The following is a 13641-nucleotide window of genomic DNA, read 5'->3' on the forward strand; positions in this document are numbered from 1 at the left end:
CCCCCGCCACCCTTGCGTCCCCTTTTGTGCCGCCGCCCTCTGTCCCCGTCCGCCCGATAACTCTGCATCGCGAGCCGTGACTCCCTGCGGACACCGGGGTCCCCGGAGGCGTCTTCCTTTGTCTCTGCTCCCCGCCCTCCCTCCTCGCCCCTCACTCACCTCCTCCGCCCCGGCGAGGGCAAGCGGAGCTGGCGCTGCTCGCCCAGCGCGGCTTCGCCTCTGCGAGCCGGGGCGCGGCCCTCCGCCCGCCGACTCTTTATTCTCTCGCGCCGGACGTGCGCTGCTGCTCGCTGCCATCGCCACCCCGCCGGTGCCGGGACCTGAGCAGCCAGGACCCGCCGCGCCTCCCCGCCGAGTCCCCGGCGAGGGGCCGCCTGTCGCCTGTGCCCCTTGGACCGGCCTCTCCAGGGTAGCGGGCCGCGGGGCTGCCGGCGGCTCGGGGAAGACGAGCTCGCCCAGAGCCCTGAGAGCTGCTGGCGCCTCGGGCCGAGGCGGGTCGCCTGGACAGATTGTGGACAGCAGGGGTGGCCGCTGGCCCTAGATTCCACCTCCTGCTGAACCAGCAATTTGGATTTGTGTTGGGAGAATTCTGCTCACCTCCCATTATGAGCCTGGAGCCTTGCGGAAGGAAGGGGCCTGGCGCCCCAGGCTGTGCCTGCAGCTGAACTTTGAGAACGGAGCTGTTGTCAGCTGTCCCAGGGCTTCCAGGATGGGGGGAGTAGCGCCGAAGAGGCCTAAGGGCACCCCGTGAGGACCCCCACACCCTGAGAGTAGAGGCTGAGGACCCCGGGGCCATGCCTCCACTGCCGCTGGAGCGGGACCCCAGGCAGCAGCGTGGGGTCTCCCTGCTGGTGCGGTATTTCATGATCCCCTGCAACGTCTGCCTGATCCTGCTGGCCACGTCCACGCTGGGCTTCGCCGTGCTGCTCTGCCTCAACAATTGTACGTGGCTTCGGGCGTGGTCACCCGGGGCTGGGTCCCAGTGACCCTGCCTCTGCTGGCTGAGCTCCCCCTGCCTCAGCTGCCAAGGACTGGGGGACAGGCAGCGTCACAGGCCATCTGCTGGGATGCCGCTCAGATGGGCCACCTGCTTCTGGGGACAGGATGGGCTTCTCCGGATCCCTGGACCCCTGGGAGCCTGTCCTTGGACTCATGGAAGCTAGCCGTCATCCTGAGATGCAGAAACAACTTTCTTTGGGAGTTGGGGGGAGGGGGCAGCTGGCTGCACGGGGTGTGTGGGCTCTGGCAGGGCCTGGGACTGGGCTTATCCTGGAATGGGTGGTTGCCCACACCCTTGCCACTAGGGCCCCACCTGACAGGTGCCAGGCCATGACAGTGCAGCTGGAGGGGCAGAGAAAAGCAAGGGCTTCTGTTTTTGTCCATCCCCAGGCTTCGTCTGGTCCTCGGGGCTTAGGACGGGGCCAGGGAAGGGATGTGGGCACGCAGGGGCGACCCCCATGGCTGAGCAAAGGGATAGGCTATGGGAGGACCTGCCCAGAAGGGCCTAACTTGGAGATTTCTTTTATTCTAGACAAACCTGGGACCCACTTCACTCCAGCGCCCCCAACACCTCCGGATGGTGAGTGGAGGCATCAGTGGTGGCAGGCCGAGCTTGGGCGTCTGTGCCTGGAGGGGCAGCGGCGCTCTCAGGTGTCAGCGGCCATTCTTGGGGTGTGCGTACCACACATTATGTGTGTTTGGAGCAGGGAGGCTGGACAAGGGAGCCTGGAGTCCTTCCTGGTGAGACCACAGTGGTGGACAGCAGAGGGGGTATGGGGTCTGGAGTCCTGGGGCTGCATCTCAGCTGGTCTCAGTTGTGTACAGGCTCTAACCCCTCACGGCCTCGGTCTCCTTGGCTGTAGAACTAGGAGTAAGTCCTGCGGCCTGCAGGCTGTGAGATGGGTCAGTGTGTGCGGAGGGGCGGGGGCCTCGGCAGGACCAATGACAGCTGTCTGAGGAAGGATTGGAGGGCCTGTCCCTGGGACTGAGCAGGCTGAGGCTGGCCTCCTCCACCCGCTGTGTGGCCAGGGGCCTTGCCCCCCCACCCCCACCCCAGGGCCCTGCTGGTATGTAACCAAGCTGATGTGACGGGGGAGAGGAAGCTATTAGTGCTGCAGGGTTGGCCAGGGGCCCATGGGGGGGGAGGGGAGCTCCCAGGTTTGCCTTTAGTACCTAGTCTGGGCCCGTGCTGGGCAGGTACCTGCCCAGTTTGTAGAAGTTGCGTGCAGAGCTGGGTCGGCGGGGGGTGGGGGGGGCGGGGGCCGGGGCCCAGGACCGAGTCTCCCGTGGGCTGTGAGCAAGAGGCCCAAGGCCACCTGGGCGTAGTGGGAGGACACTCTCCCCTTTCCCACCGTCCGCAGCCTCCCCCTGAAGCCTGAAAGGCTGCTGTGTTCCCTTCCTCTACACACACACTGGCCCTCCCCAGAGCTGCACACACTGCACTTCGATCCCATTGCACACTTGGCGACAGCTACAGGTCGTAGCCATCGTCATCTATCCAGGCGCACACAGCACACATCTGCGGCCATAGGCAGGGCTCGGGGGATCCATTCCGTCCCCCAGCACACCTGAGACCTGGAGGGGAGTTAAGTGGACCCACTCCAGTGGGCGGCTATAACAAGCCACTGCCGCCCCCAGCATTGCACGCTGTAAGGGGGCCTGGGGCGTGCAGGCGTGGCGACTGGGGGAAGCTGAGTGGCTGGAGAGGCTCCTGCAGGAGGCAGAGCTGGGGCAGGCATGGCCGGGCCTCCGAGGCGACCTGTCGGGAATGCAGCCCACCTGCATTTGAGGGGCAGTTCGTATGATGATGGAGAGCTCACACAGTTGTGGCTGGCACACCCGGGGCATGGCTGGTACAGAGAACTGTGCCTGTACGTGTGTGCACACACAGGTGTGATCACACCTGTGTGCGCACATGGTCTCTGGGCTTGTGCATGGTCTTCGTCCAATCCGGAAGCTTATCTTGAGCCTTTCCGATCTCCTTGTCCCGTGGGCTTGCAGGTGTGTGAACGGGCTGTTGCACAGCATCACGGGAGTGCACAGGTGCCTGAGCACGGCCTAGGGGTGAGCCCATTATGCTCCACACCTTGGCCTGGCCCGAATCGAGCCACTGAGTGCTGCAGCTGCCCTGAGAACTGGGAAACTGTCCCTCAGGAACTGTCACCCTGGCTGGGAGTCAGTGCGAGGGCCTCAGCTCCATGGCCCCCAGAGGTACTCTGGCCCTTCTCCTGCCCTCAGCCACTTGCAGACCCATAGCTTGTCCCAAGGTGTCTGTCTCTGAGATCTCTGGTCTCCTGTCCCTGGCCCCTTGCCTTCCAGTCCATTCTCCAGGCACCCCCCGCTCCAGCACCCCAGAACTACTCAGCAGGTCTGTCTTGAGGAACAAAGTGGATCGATCACTGGACTGTGGTGGAAGGTGCAGGTCATCCAGGAGTAGGTGTCCTTGGCCAATGGGTTGGGACCTTGGCCAGGGCCTGGTTAGGGCAAGGTGACCAGAGGGAGAAAAAGGCCTGAGCTCCAAGGGCACAGGCACAGCAGCTGGCCGAGGAGCCTAAGGTACAAAGTGACCAGGTACTTGTCCATGGGATCAGGACCCCAAGAGAGATGTTGGTCAGCAGGTCTGGTCGAAGGTCCAGTCGAAGCCAGAAAGAACAGCCAGATGGACGTCGGCAAGTGCTAGGGGTTTGGCCTGGGGGGTCCCGGGGACCTCGGGCGAGAGGGTGCCGAATATGCAAGGGAGAGAGCAGGGAGACCAAGCAGGGTGCACAGTATGAAGAGATGTGAGCCAGGGAGGGGGCCGAGGCGATGGCAGCTGGGGGTAGTGTACGCTCCACACCTGGCTGCGTGCTACGGACCCACTTAACCCTCAGCAACCCTGGCAGCTAGGTCCCATTGTCCCCTTTCGCAGAACGAGGTACCGAGGCATGGTGGGTGAATGTGGAGTTGGGGGCAGCCTGGCTTCAGGATCTGAGGTGTGGGGAGGACAGGGACTTGGTGGCAGGAAGGGAGCATAGGTGGGCTGGAGGAACCTCGGGCTGGGGTGTCCACACGAGCCCCAGGCTTTCGCTCAGCCTGGTGAGGTGGAGGCGAGGGTACCCAGGCAGACATGCGGGAGCCTGCGGAGTGCTGTTGCTGTGGCAACAGCTAGCTCCAGCTTCCTGTGCTCCGCCCTCCTCAGAATTGAGAGTGCTTCCTCCCGTTCCACTTCCTGAATCTGCTGGGAGGTGATAGGGGGAGCCGTCCCACCCCCATAACTTATTAATGATAATCGGACCTGATTAAACATTTATTAGATCCGTACAGCTGCAGCCTATAATGGGCCCGCCCGCCTGTGGACCCGCAGTCCTCGGTGGGGGCCGAAGCAGGCACCTGCCCCCTGTCTGCACGCTGGACCCTGGAGGGCTGTTCCTGGTGGCTTCATTCCTGTACTCAGTGGGACCATGGCACCTCGCCAGTGGCCCGGCCTTGGGCAGCTATAGGGGGTCAGGGGTAGGCTGTGTGCTGGGGACACACGGCTCTCAGCTAGTGTTAAGAGCTGAAATGTTTAAAGACAGGAACGACAGGTCTACAGAGCCCCCGTGCTGGGCCTCCCTGAGGAGGTCACTGTTCAGTGTGAGGGGCGTGAGGACACTTAATGACGTGGGGGATGAGGTGTGGATGCCCACGGGGCTGAGGAAGAGATGCCTGCAAGGCTGGGGGTCCCGGCAGGGTGAGGGGCTAGGAGCCTCGGAACAGGGAGAGCCAAGGGCGGAGTCTTGCGGTGTGTGGAAGGTGAGGGTGGACGGCGATGGCGGTGGGGACAGCCTGGAGGGAGAGGCGGCCTGCAGGAAAGTGGGAGGTTACCCTGTGGGGAGCCTGGGGCAGGGCACTGGGTTCCCAGCCTGAGCCGGGGGAGCAGGTGCCCTGATCTCAGACCCTCGCCAGCGGTGGCCGACCCCCGCCCCCCTTGTGTGATGTCAGGCCCTCCAGGAAAGGCAGGGGAGCAGGGCCATGGGGAAGATGGCAGGGGGCAGTGTGGTGATGAGGCCAGGGCGGATGATGTGGGGAGTGGGCAGTGATGGCCTGTGACACGGTTGGCGAGGGGCCGCTTGTCACCTGCTCTGCGTGGGGGTTCCCCAGAGGCAGTCGTGAGATATTCCCACTCCCGCCGGTGGTTGGGTGTATGGGGGCCAATCGGCGAAGGCTCCACCATGAGGAAAGGCCAGGCCGCGATGGGCGGGGTTTGAGGTGAGGCGAACCCTGTACGCCCACGAGAGCGTGCGTAGGTGCATGGCGGGCACACACGTGTCCCTGAGTGCCAGCACCGGCATGTCCCTGGGAGCTTCGTGAAGGACCCGGGTGCACTGCTCCATCTGGGGTCTGGGCGGGGCGCGCGCAGCCGACCGCGGGCCCTGACCCTCCGTCCCCGTTGCTCCCCAGCCTGCCGAGGGATGCTGTGTGGCTTCGGCGCTGTGTGCGAGCCCAACGCAGAGGGCCCGGGCCGAGCCGCCTGCGTGTGCCGGACGCGCGCCTGCCCGCGCGTGGTGGCGCCGGTGTGCGGCTCCGACGCCTCCACCTACAGCAACGAGTGCGAGCTGCAGCGGGCGCAGTGCAGCCAGCAGCGGCGCATCCGCCTGCTCAGCCGCGGGCCTTGCGGTGAGTGCGGCGGGCGGGCATGCGGGCGGGGGGCGCAGGCGGAGGGGGCGCCTGCGTGACTCCACCCGGGCCTGCCCACAGGGTCCCGGGACCCCTGCGCCAACGTGACCTGCAGCTTCGGTAGCACCTGCGCGCGCTCGGCTGATGGACAGACAGCTACGTGCCTGTGTCCCACGACCTGCCGGGGGGCCCCCGAGGGCCCCGTGTGCGGCAGTGACGGCGCCGACTATGCCAGCGAGTGCCAGCTCCTGAGCCGCGCCTGCGCCCGCCAGGAGAACATTTTCAAGAAGTTCGACGGCCCTTGCGGTGAGCGCCGCCCGGGCGCAGGTTGGTGTCAGCTCTGTGTGCGCAGGGTCGAGGTTCCCTGACCTCCGTCTTCCTGCCCCCTAGACCCCTGCCAGGGCGCCCTCAACGACCCAAGCCGCCTCTGCCGCGTGAACCCACGCACACGGCGCCCTGAGATGCTCCTTCGGCCAGAGAGTTGTCCTTCGCGGCAGGCGCCTGTGTGCGGAGATGATGGGGTCACCTACGACAACGACTGTGTCATGGACCGCTCCGGGGCTGCCCGCGGCCTCCTCCTCCAGAAAGTGCGCTCTGGGCACTGCCAGCCTCGAGGTGGGCGGCTGCGGGGGGCGGGGGGGCGTGCGGGGGCCCACCCTGCCTGTGCCTACCCTGTTCCCCTCTCAGGGCCCCACCCACCACCTCATATGCCTGTGGACCCCCTGCATGTCCCGTGGTGGGGGCTGGCCTGGCACCCTGGCCTCCCTGACCTCCTTGCCGCCCCTAGACCAGTGCCCAGACACGTGCAGGTTCAATGCCGTGTGCCTATCCCGCCGGGGCCACCCCCGCTGCTCCTGCGACCGCATCACCTGCGACGGGGCCTACAGACCCGTGTGCGCCCACGACGGGCACACGCATGACAACGACTGCTGGCGCCAGCAGGCTGAGTGCCAGCAGCAGCGTGCCATCCCTGCCAAGCACCAAGGCCCGTGTGGTGAGCACTGGGGGCGCGGCCCGTGCCCGCAGCAGGCTGGTCCCACGCTGGTCCCTGCCGCCCGTCATCACACGCCATCTCCATCCCTAGTCATGCCCCCCTGGGGTCGCTCTGGGGAGGCCTGGCAGGGCTCCTGCCTGTCACTGGGCTCTGGGACGGTGGACCCTCACAAAAGGATGCCTGGAGCACCCAGGGGGACCTGAGACAGAGACAGGGTTGCTTGTGCGGGCTCCCTGTGGCTCTCTGGGTCCCCTTAGAGGCTCAGTTGGGCTTTGAGGGGCCAGCAGAGGGTGTGGGCTGCGTGTCCTGCTCACCTCCAACTCTGTCAGTTGGTCTGTCCGTCTTTCTGGTCTCTGCGTCTGTCCCTTCTCTTCCCTTCCTTCCCTGTCGGCTCCGCCTCTTGTGTCTTCCAGCCTGACCTACTGGCAGGACGAGGCACCGCACCTGCCGCCAGGAGCCCGCAGCCCGAGGTCTGCCCCCAGCGCGGCAGGGGGGGTGGCTCGCTGCTGCCTGGCCTGTGGTCCTCAGAGCAAGTGGACAGACACCTTTTCCCCCACGTGGCCCTGGTGTGACTCTGGGTCACAGACTCTTCTTACCCACTGAGAGAGAGCCCCGCCCCGCGTACATACATGTCCCAGGGCTGCTGGTGTTCAGGGGTCAGTGGCCCGGGTGGGCTGGCTAAGCCTGGCCCTCGTACAACCCACTGTGGACAATCCCACCTCACACTCGCACAAGGGTCTGGGGCTGTCTGGGTCTGTTTCCCTGTCCACATCTGTCATGTGTCTGTCCCTTTCTCTGCTGTGTCCTGTGCATCTGGCCCTTCTCCTGGCCCAGTCTCCCTTCGCCACCCCCGCCCTGAGAGAGGTCTGCTGCGTGGAGCTTGGGGCTTAGTGCGTCAGCCGAGGGGAGGTAGTCCCACTGAGTGCCATGTTCTCGCAGACCAGCCCCGGTCCCCGTGCCTTGGGGTGCAGTGCCCATCTGGGGCAGTGTGCACCGTGAAGAACGGCGAGGCCGAGTGTGCGTGCCGGCAGGCGTGTGCGGGCATCTACGACCCTGTGTGTGGCAGCGACGGCAGCACATACGGCAGCACTTGCGAGCTGGAGGCCACAGCCTGTGCCCTCGGGCGGGAGATCCGGGTGGCTCGCCGAGGACCCTGTGGTCAGTGGTGGGCACACGGGTCTTCCTAGGGGCTGGGGGTGCCGACGCCGTGGTGATGGAGCCTCCTCCCCAGATCGCTGCGGGCAGTGCCGCTTTGGAGCCCTGTGCGAGGCTGAGACTGGGCGCTGTGTGTGCCCCTCTGAGTGCGTGGCCTCGGCCCAGCCCGTGTGCGGCTCTGACGGGCACACGTATGCCAGCGAGTGTGAGCTGCATGTCCATGCCTGCACACACCAGATCAGCCTGCATGTGACCGCCACTGGACCCTGCCGTGAGTGGGGCTGTAGGGGCCCGGAGGGCTGTGGCCCTGTGTGTCCCCCAGCTGGGTCCACTGACCCCGGCCTGGCTCCACCCTCTGTAGAGACCTGCGGAGACGTGGTATGTGCCTTCGGGGCATTGTGCCTGGCAGGGCAATGTGTCTGTCCCCGGTGTGAGCACCCCGTGCCTGGCCCCGTGTGTGGCACCGACGGCGTCACCTACCGCAGCGCATGTGAGCTCCGTGAAGCCGCCTGCCAGCAGCAGACACGGATCGAGGAGGCCCGGGCAGGGCCCTGTGAGCAGGGTAGGCTCAGCTCGGGGGCAACTGGTATGGTCCTCTGGGCGCCAGCTTTGACCAGGACCCCCGGGTGAGCCAGCCCCCTTCCCACAGCCGAGTGCGGCTCAGGGGGCTCCGGCTCTGGCGAGGACAGCGAGTGTGAACAGGACCTGTGCCGGCAGCGTGGCGGCATCTGGGATGAGGACTCGGAGGATGGGCCGTGCGTCTGCGACTTCAGCTGCCAGGGTGTCCTAAGGAGCCCGGTGAGGCCCCCCACCCTCTTCCGGCTCTGAGCAGGCAGTGAGGAAGGGACCACGGCCACCCACGCTAACACCACCCCTCCAGGTCTGTGGCTCCGATGGCGTCACCTACGGCACGGAGTGTGAGCTGAGGAAGGCCCGGTGTGAAACGCAGGCAGCGCTGTATGTCGTGGCTCAGGGCACCTGCCCAGGTGAGTGGGCATGCAGGACGTGTCCAGGACGCTTGCGGGCACATGTGTTCTTGTGCACGTTTGCAGCAGCCTGTGTTCCCTGTGTGTGCACAGCTGTGAGCCCGGTAGGTATACGTCTTGTGCGCAGGTAATGGTGTACTGTGGTGGGTGTGTATGAACACATGCATTGTGTTGGAGTGTGCAGTGTTGGTACCTGTTTATACCTGTGTAGCTGCCGTGTGTGGACTTGCTTGTCACTATTAGTTAGCAAGTGCTCACTGTGCACCTGCTGTGTACCAGGCTGGGCTTCGTGCAGGGAGGCAGCAGTGAATCAGTGAGGCCCACGCTCTGGGCGCTTCCTCTATGGGGGAGACGAGACTGGTGGCAATCCAGTAAATGTCACGTGTAGTACACTTTCATGCATGCACAAGTGCCTGTGTGTGCGTGCTTATGCATGCAGGCACGTGTGTCTACGCACGTGTGTGAATGTGTATACCGACGCGTCTTTGTGTGCATACATGCCGGTTTGCATAGACATGCTAATCTGAACATATGCGGCCCATGGCTGCATGGTGTACACAGAGCTGTGTGTCCATGAGCTTTGGCTGTTTTGCGTATTCCTGGTCCTACGTGTACAGACGTGTTCTTGTATGTGGTGTGGGATCTTCGCCGGTGACCCCAAGTCTCGGGCTCCAAGTGGGAGCTGGCATCAGGAAGATTGACAGCAATGGCCAGGGGAGGCTGAGGTGGAGTGGCTAGGCCCGAGGGTGGGTGTCTGGCACTGGATGGTGTCTGAGCCCCGCCGCCTCTCTGCAGGCCCCACCTTGGCCCCAATGCCACCTGCAGTTGCCCTGCACTGTAACCAGACCCCCTACGGCTGCTGCCGAGATAACATCACTGCCGCCCAGGGTGTGGGCCTAGCTGGCTGTCCCAGTGAGTACCTGAGCCCGGCCTCAACCCACAGCCAGGCGGAGCCCTGCAGCTGCAGTGACCTTGTCCCGCCCTGGCTTTGTAGGCTTGTGCCAGTGCAACACACACGGCTCCTACAGTGGCATCTGTGACCCAGCCACAGGCCAGTGCTCCTGCCGCCCAGGTGTGGGAGGCCTCAAGTGCGACCGCTGTGAGCCCGGCTTCTGGAACTTCCGTGGCATTGTTACCGACGGCCGGAGTGGCTGCACCCGTGAGTGACAGGACCCGTGGGCGGTCGCCAGCTGAGCACCCTTGCCGGTCCCCCGTCTCTGTGCCCTTTCTCTCCCCTACTCAGGCCCTGGCCTGGCCCTCAACTGGCAGGGGCTGGGCCGGGCTCTGAGGCCAGTGGGGAAACTGAGCACAGACCTCAAGTCCCCACCCCGTCTCCTCAGCCTGCAGCTGTGACCCCCGGGGTGCCGTGCGGGATGACTGTGAGCAGATGACCGGGCTCTGTTCCTGTAAGCCTGGGGTGGCTGGAGCCAAGTGCGGGCAGTGTTCGCACGGCCGTGCCCTGGGCCCTGCTGGCTGTGAGACAGGTGAGGGCCAGACCTGGTGCTGACGGGGCTCCCTGTGCTGGGGACAGGGTCTCACGGGGGCCAGGCCTGAGCCAGTGGGGTCTCCTGTGTCTGTGCCCCAGACTCCTCGGCACCCAAGACCTGTGCTGAGATGCGCTGTGAGTTTGGGGCCTCCTGCGTGGAGGAGGCTGGCTCTGCGTACTGCGTGTGCCCAATGCCCACCTGTCCCGGGGCCAATGCTACTAAGGTGAGCAGTGGGGCATGTGGAGGGTGGCGGGGTGGGGAGGGGGCTCCCCCAGCAGCCTTGCCCTGTTCCCCAGGTCTGCGGGTCGGATGGCATCACCTATGGTAACGAGTGTCAGCTGAGGACCATCGCCTGCCGCCAGGGCCTGGACATTTCCATTCAGAACCTTGGCCCGTGCCAGGGTGAGGCCCGCCCTGCCCCCAAACTGACCAGGAAGGCCTGACCCCACCCTGACTCAGCCCCCACCTGGACTCTCCTCTCCTCTCCTCGCAGAGGCTGTCGCTCCCGGTGCCCACCCGACACCTGTGTCTGTGGCCACCTCGGAGGGAGACCTGACCGAGGCACTGCTGCCCCCACCCAGTGCCCTCCCCCTGGCTCCCAGCAGTACCCCCCGCAGCCGGCCCACCCCTCGACCACAGCCTTGGACCACTGCCAGCATCCCCAGGACCACCAGGAGGCCTGAGCTGACCGTGCCCCCAACAGCGCCCCCCACGGCAGCCAGCCTCGCCACGTCGGCCTTCGGCGAGTCTGGCAGCGCTGATGGGGGCGATGAGGAGCTGAGTGGGGACCTGGAGGCCAGTGGGGCCGGCTCTGGGGGTAAGCATGGGCTCAGGGATGAGGGCAAGGCCCAGGAGGGGTGCACCGGGAGCCGGGCTCACACTGCACTCCCCCAGGACTCGAGGCCCCTGAGGGTGGTAGTGCTGTGACCCCTGGGCCACCTGTCGAGAGGGCTTCCTGCTACAACTCACCTTTGGGCTGCTGCTCAGACGGCAAGACACCCTCCCTGGATGCAGAGGGCTCTAACTGTCCTGGTGAGTGGGTGGCCAGGGGCTGGGGCAGAGCGCGAGGAGTGGCCTGGACGTGTCGGAGGACCTGTCTTTCCTCCCAGGAAGCAGGCCTGCCCGGCAGGTGGGCGCCCAGACTCAGTGGTGTCCCGAGTTCAGCACACACGTACGTGTGGTCTCAGGGATTTAGCACACGTGCGCACACGTGTGGGTGCTTAGGACCCTAACCTGTCTTTCCGGTTGCAAGCGGCCTGGGGCACCGCTCCATGGAGTCTGCCTGGTAACTGGTGCCAGCCCTGCCCCGGCTTCCCACTAACCTCATCAGCATCCAACTAACCACCACCTGCCTGCACCCACGGGGCTTGCTGCTGGGGCCTGTGCCCGGGGCCTGCCCAGAGGCCAGGCCGGTGCCAAGCAGGGCCTCACTGCCACCTCCCCCACAGCCACCAAGGCGTTCCAGGGTGTGCTGGAGCTCGAGGGGGTCGAGGGCCAGGAGCTGTTCTACACCCCCGAGATGGCCGACCCCAAGTCAGAGCTCTTTGGGGAGACGGCCAGGAGCATCGAGAGTGCAGTGAGTGCGGTGTGTCCCTGAGGGGTGTGGCCCCGCCCGCAGCCTTCCTCCCAGGACAGACCCTCACCAAGCCTCACCCACAGCTAGATGACCTCTTCCGGAACTCGGACGTTAAGAAAGACTTCTGGAGTGTCCGCCTGCGGGACTTGGGGCCTGGCAACTCGGTCCGGGCCATTGTGGATGTGCACTTTGACCCCAGTGAGCCCTCCGCCCGGGCCCTCGCAGGAGGCTGTGGGGGGGCGCTGCTTGGGGTTCCGCTGTGCTCAGTGTGCCCTCCCCCCCAGCCACAACCTTCAGGGCTTCCGACGTGGGCCGAGCCCTGCTCCGGCAGGTCCAGGTGTCCAGGCGCCGGTCACTGGGGGTGAGGCGGCCGCTGCAGGAGCACATGCGCTTCATGGACTTCGGTGAGTGCCACAGCTTGCCTGCCCCTCCGCTGCTACGCCTGCCTTCCCTGTGCCCTGCTGCTAGGGACCCTGACAGTTGCTCTCTCCCCTCAGACTGGTTCCCTGCATTCTTCATGGGATCCACCACTGGAGCCACCCCTGCCGCAGCCACAACCCGAACCACCACTGTGGCCTCTTCTGCTGTGACCCCTCGGGCCCTCTACCCTGTGCACACAAGCCGGCCTGTCAGTAAGACCACAGGCCCCACCACAACACGCCGGCCCCCTGCCACTGTCCCCAGCCATGTGCCTGGACGCTGGCCCCTGCCCCCAGGCACCCAGGAGTCCCTGAGGCCCTGTGACTCCCAGCCCTGCCTCCACGGGGGGACCTGCCAGGACCAGGACTCAGGTGGAGCCTTCACCTGCAGCTGCCCAGCTGGCAGGGGGGGTGTCGTCTGTGAGAAGGGTAATGGTCATCCGTGCTGGACAGGGGCAGGGAGGCTGATGGGAGCAACGGTTTGGGGTGAGACCAAGGCACCTAAGGAGTGGGGCGCTAGACTGGGGGGCAGGTTGGGGTGAGGGGTGGGATGGATAACCTAGCCTCCTCCAGTTGGTCCCTGCCTGTCTGGCAGCCCTGCGCGCCTCGGTGCCGGCCTTCGGGGGCCGCTCCTTCCTGGCCTTCCCCACCCTCCGCGCCTACCACACGCTGCGCCTGGCGCTCGAGTTCCGTGCCCTGGAGCCGCAGGGGCTGCTGCTCTACAACGGCAACGCCAAGGGCAAGGACTTCCTGGCGCTGGCGCTGCTGGGCGGCCGCGTGCAGCTCAGGTGGGCGGGGCCGCGGGGCGGGGCCAGAGCCGCTGGGGCGGTGGGGGGCGGGGCTGAGCAGTGGGCCCTTGGGCTGTCCTGAGTGCCTGTTCCTGCCTGGCCGCCTAGGTTCGACACAGGTTCCGGGCCCGCGGTGCTGACCAGCGCAGTGCCCGTGGAGCCAGGCCGGTGGCATCGCCTAGAACTGTCTCGGCACTGGCGCCGGGGTTCGCTGTCAGTGGACGGCGAGACCCCTGTCCTGGGCCAGAGCCCCAGTGGCACTGACGGCCTCAACCTGGACACAGACCTCTTTGTCGGGGGCGTCCCAGAGGACCAGGCTTCTGTGTGAGGATCAGGGAGCCTTGGGGTGGCCCTAACCCCTGACCTAACCCTTGACCTTGGTCCCGATCTCTGATGCTTATGGGCTGTATCCTGGATGCTCAAGCTACCCGTGAATGGCAAAGGGGGTGGACGGATGGTGTGGACAATGGCTGTGACCCTGACTTCAATCCTAACCCTTGGCCCTGGTCCTGATTCTGTGCCATCTGTGGGTGGCATCCCCGAGGACCAGGCTGCTGCGTGATCACCAGAGGGGCTGGACCCACCTTTAGTCCCGACCCTTG

General features: G+C 65.6%; 1 protein-coding gene across 4 annotated transcripts in view; it reads left to right on the forward strand.

Moving 5' to 3' along the window:
• AGRN (agrin) overlaps positions 1–13641 on the forward strand; it is a 32007-nt gene that overhangs the window by 12523 nt on the left and 5843 nt on the right. For 2 of the 4 annotated variants that reach the window (XM_039876757.1, XM_039876758.1), the window contains exons 3-25: positions 1532–1579; positions 5419–5634; positions 5716–5940; positions 6025–6249; positions 6422–6628; positions 7568–7786; positions 7860–8054; positions 8145–8345; positions 8433–8581; positions 8664–8769; positions 9565–9681; positions 9764–9928; positions 10110–10253; positions 10355–10479; positions 10553–10658; positions 10750–11073; positions 11151–11288; positions 11705–11832; positions 11916–12030; positions 12117–12236; positions 12330–12680; positions 12847–13039; positions 13148–13363. In XM_039876757.1, the coding sequence (XP_039732691.1) occupies positions 1532–1579; positions 5419–5634; positions 5716–5940; positions 6025–6249; positions 6422–6628; positions 7568–7786; positions 7860–8054; positions 8145–8345; positions 8433–8581; positions 8664–8769; positions 9565–9681; positions 9764–9928; positions 10110–10253; positions 10355–10479; positions 10553–10658; positions 10750–11073; positions 11151–11288; positions 11705–11832; positions 11916–12030; positions 12117–12236; positions 12330–12680; positions 12847–13039; positions 13148–13363 (4033 nt within the window). The remainder of the gene's footprint in view (positions 1–1531; positions 1580–5418; positions 5635–5715; positions 5941–6024; positions 6250–6421; positions 6629–7567; positions 7787–7859; positions 8055–8144; positions 8346–8432; positions 8582–8663; positions 8770–9564; positions 9682–9763; positions 9929–10109; positions 10254–10354; positions 10480–10552; positions 10659–10749; positions 11074–11150; positions 11289–11704; positions 11833–11915; positions 12031–12116; positions 12237–12329; positions 12681–12846; positions 13040–13147; positions 13364–13641) is intronic. The other 2 variants (XM_039876759.1, XM_039876760.1) reach the window with 2 other exon arrangements.

Source organism: Pteropus medius, unplaced genomic scaffold (assembly GCF_902729225.1).
Source record: "Pteropus medius unplaced genomic scaffold, Ma_sr-lr_union100, whole genome shotgun sequence".
NCBI lineage: Eukaryota > Metazoa > Chordata > Mammalia > Chiroptera > Pteropodidae > Pteropus > Pteropus medius.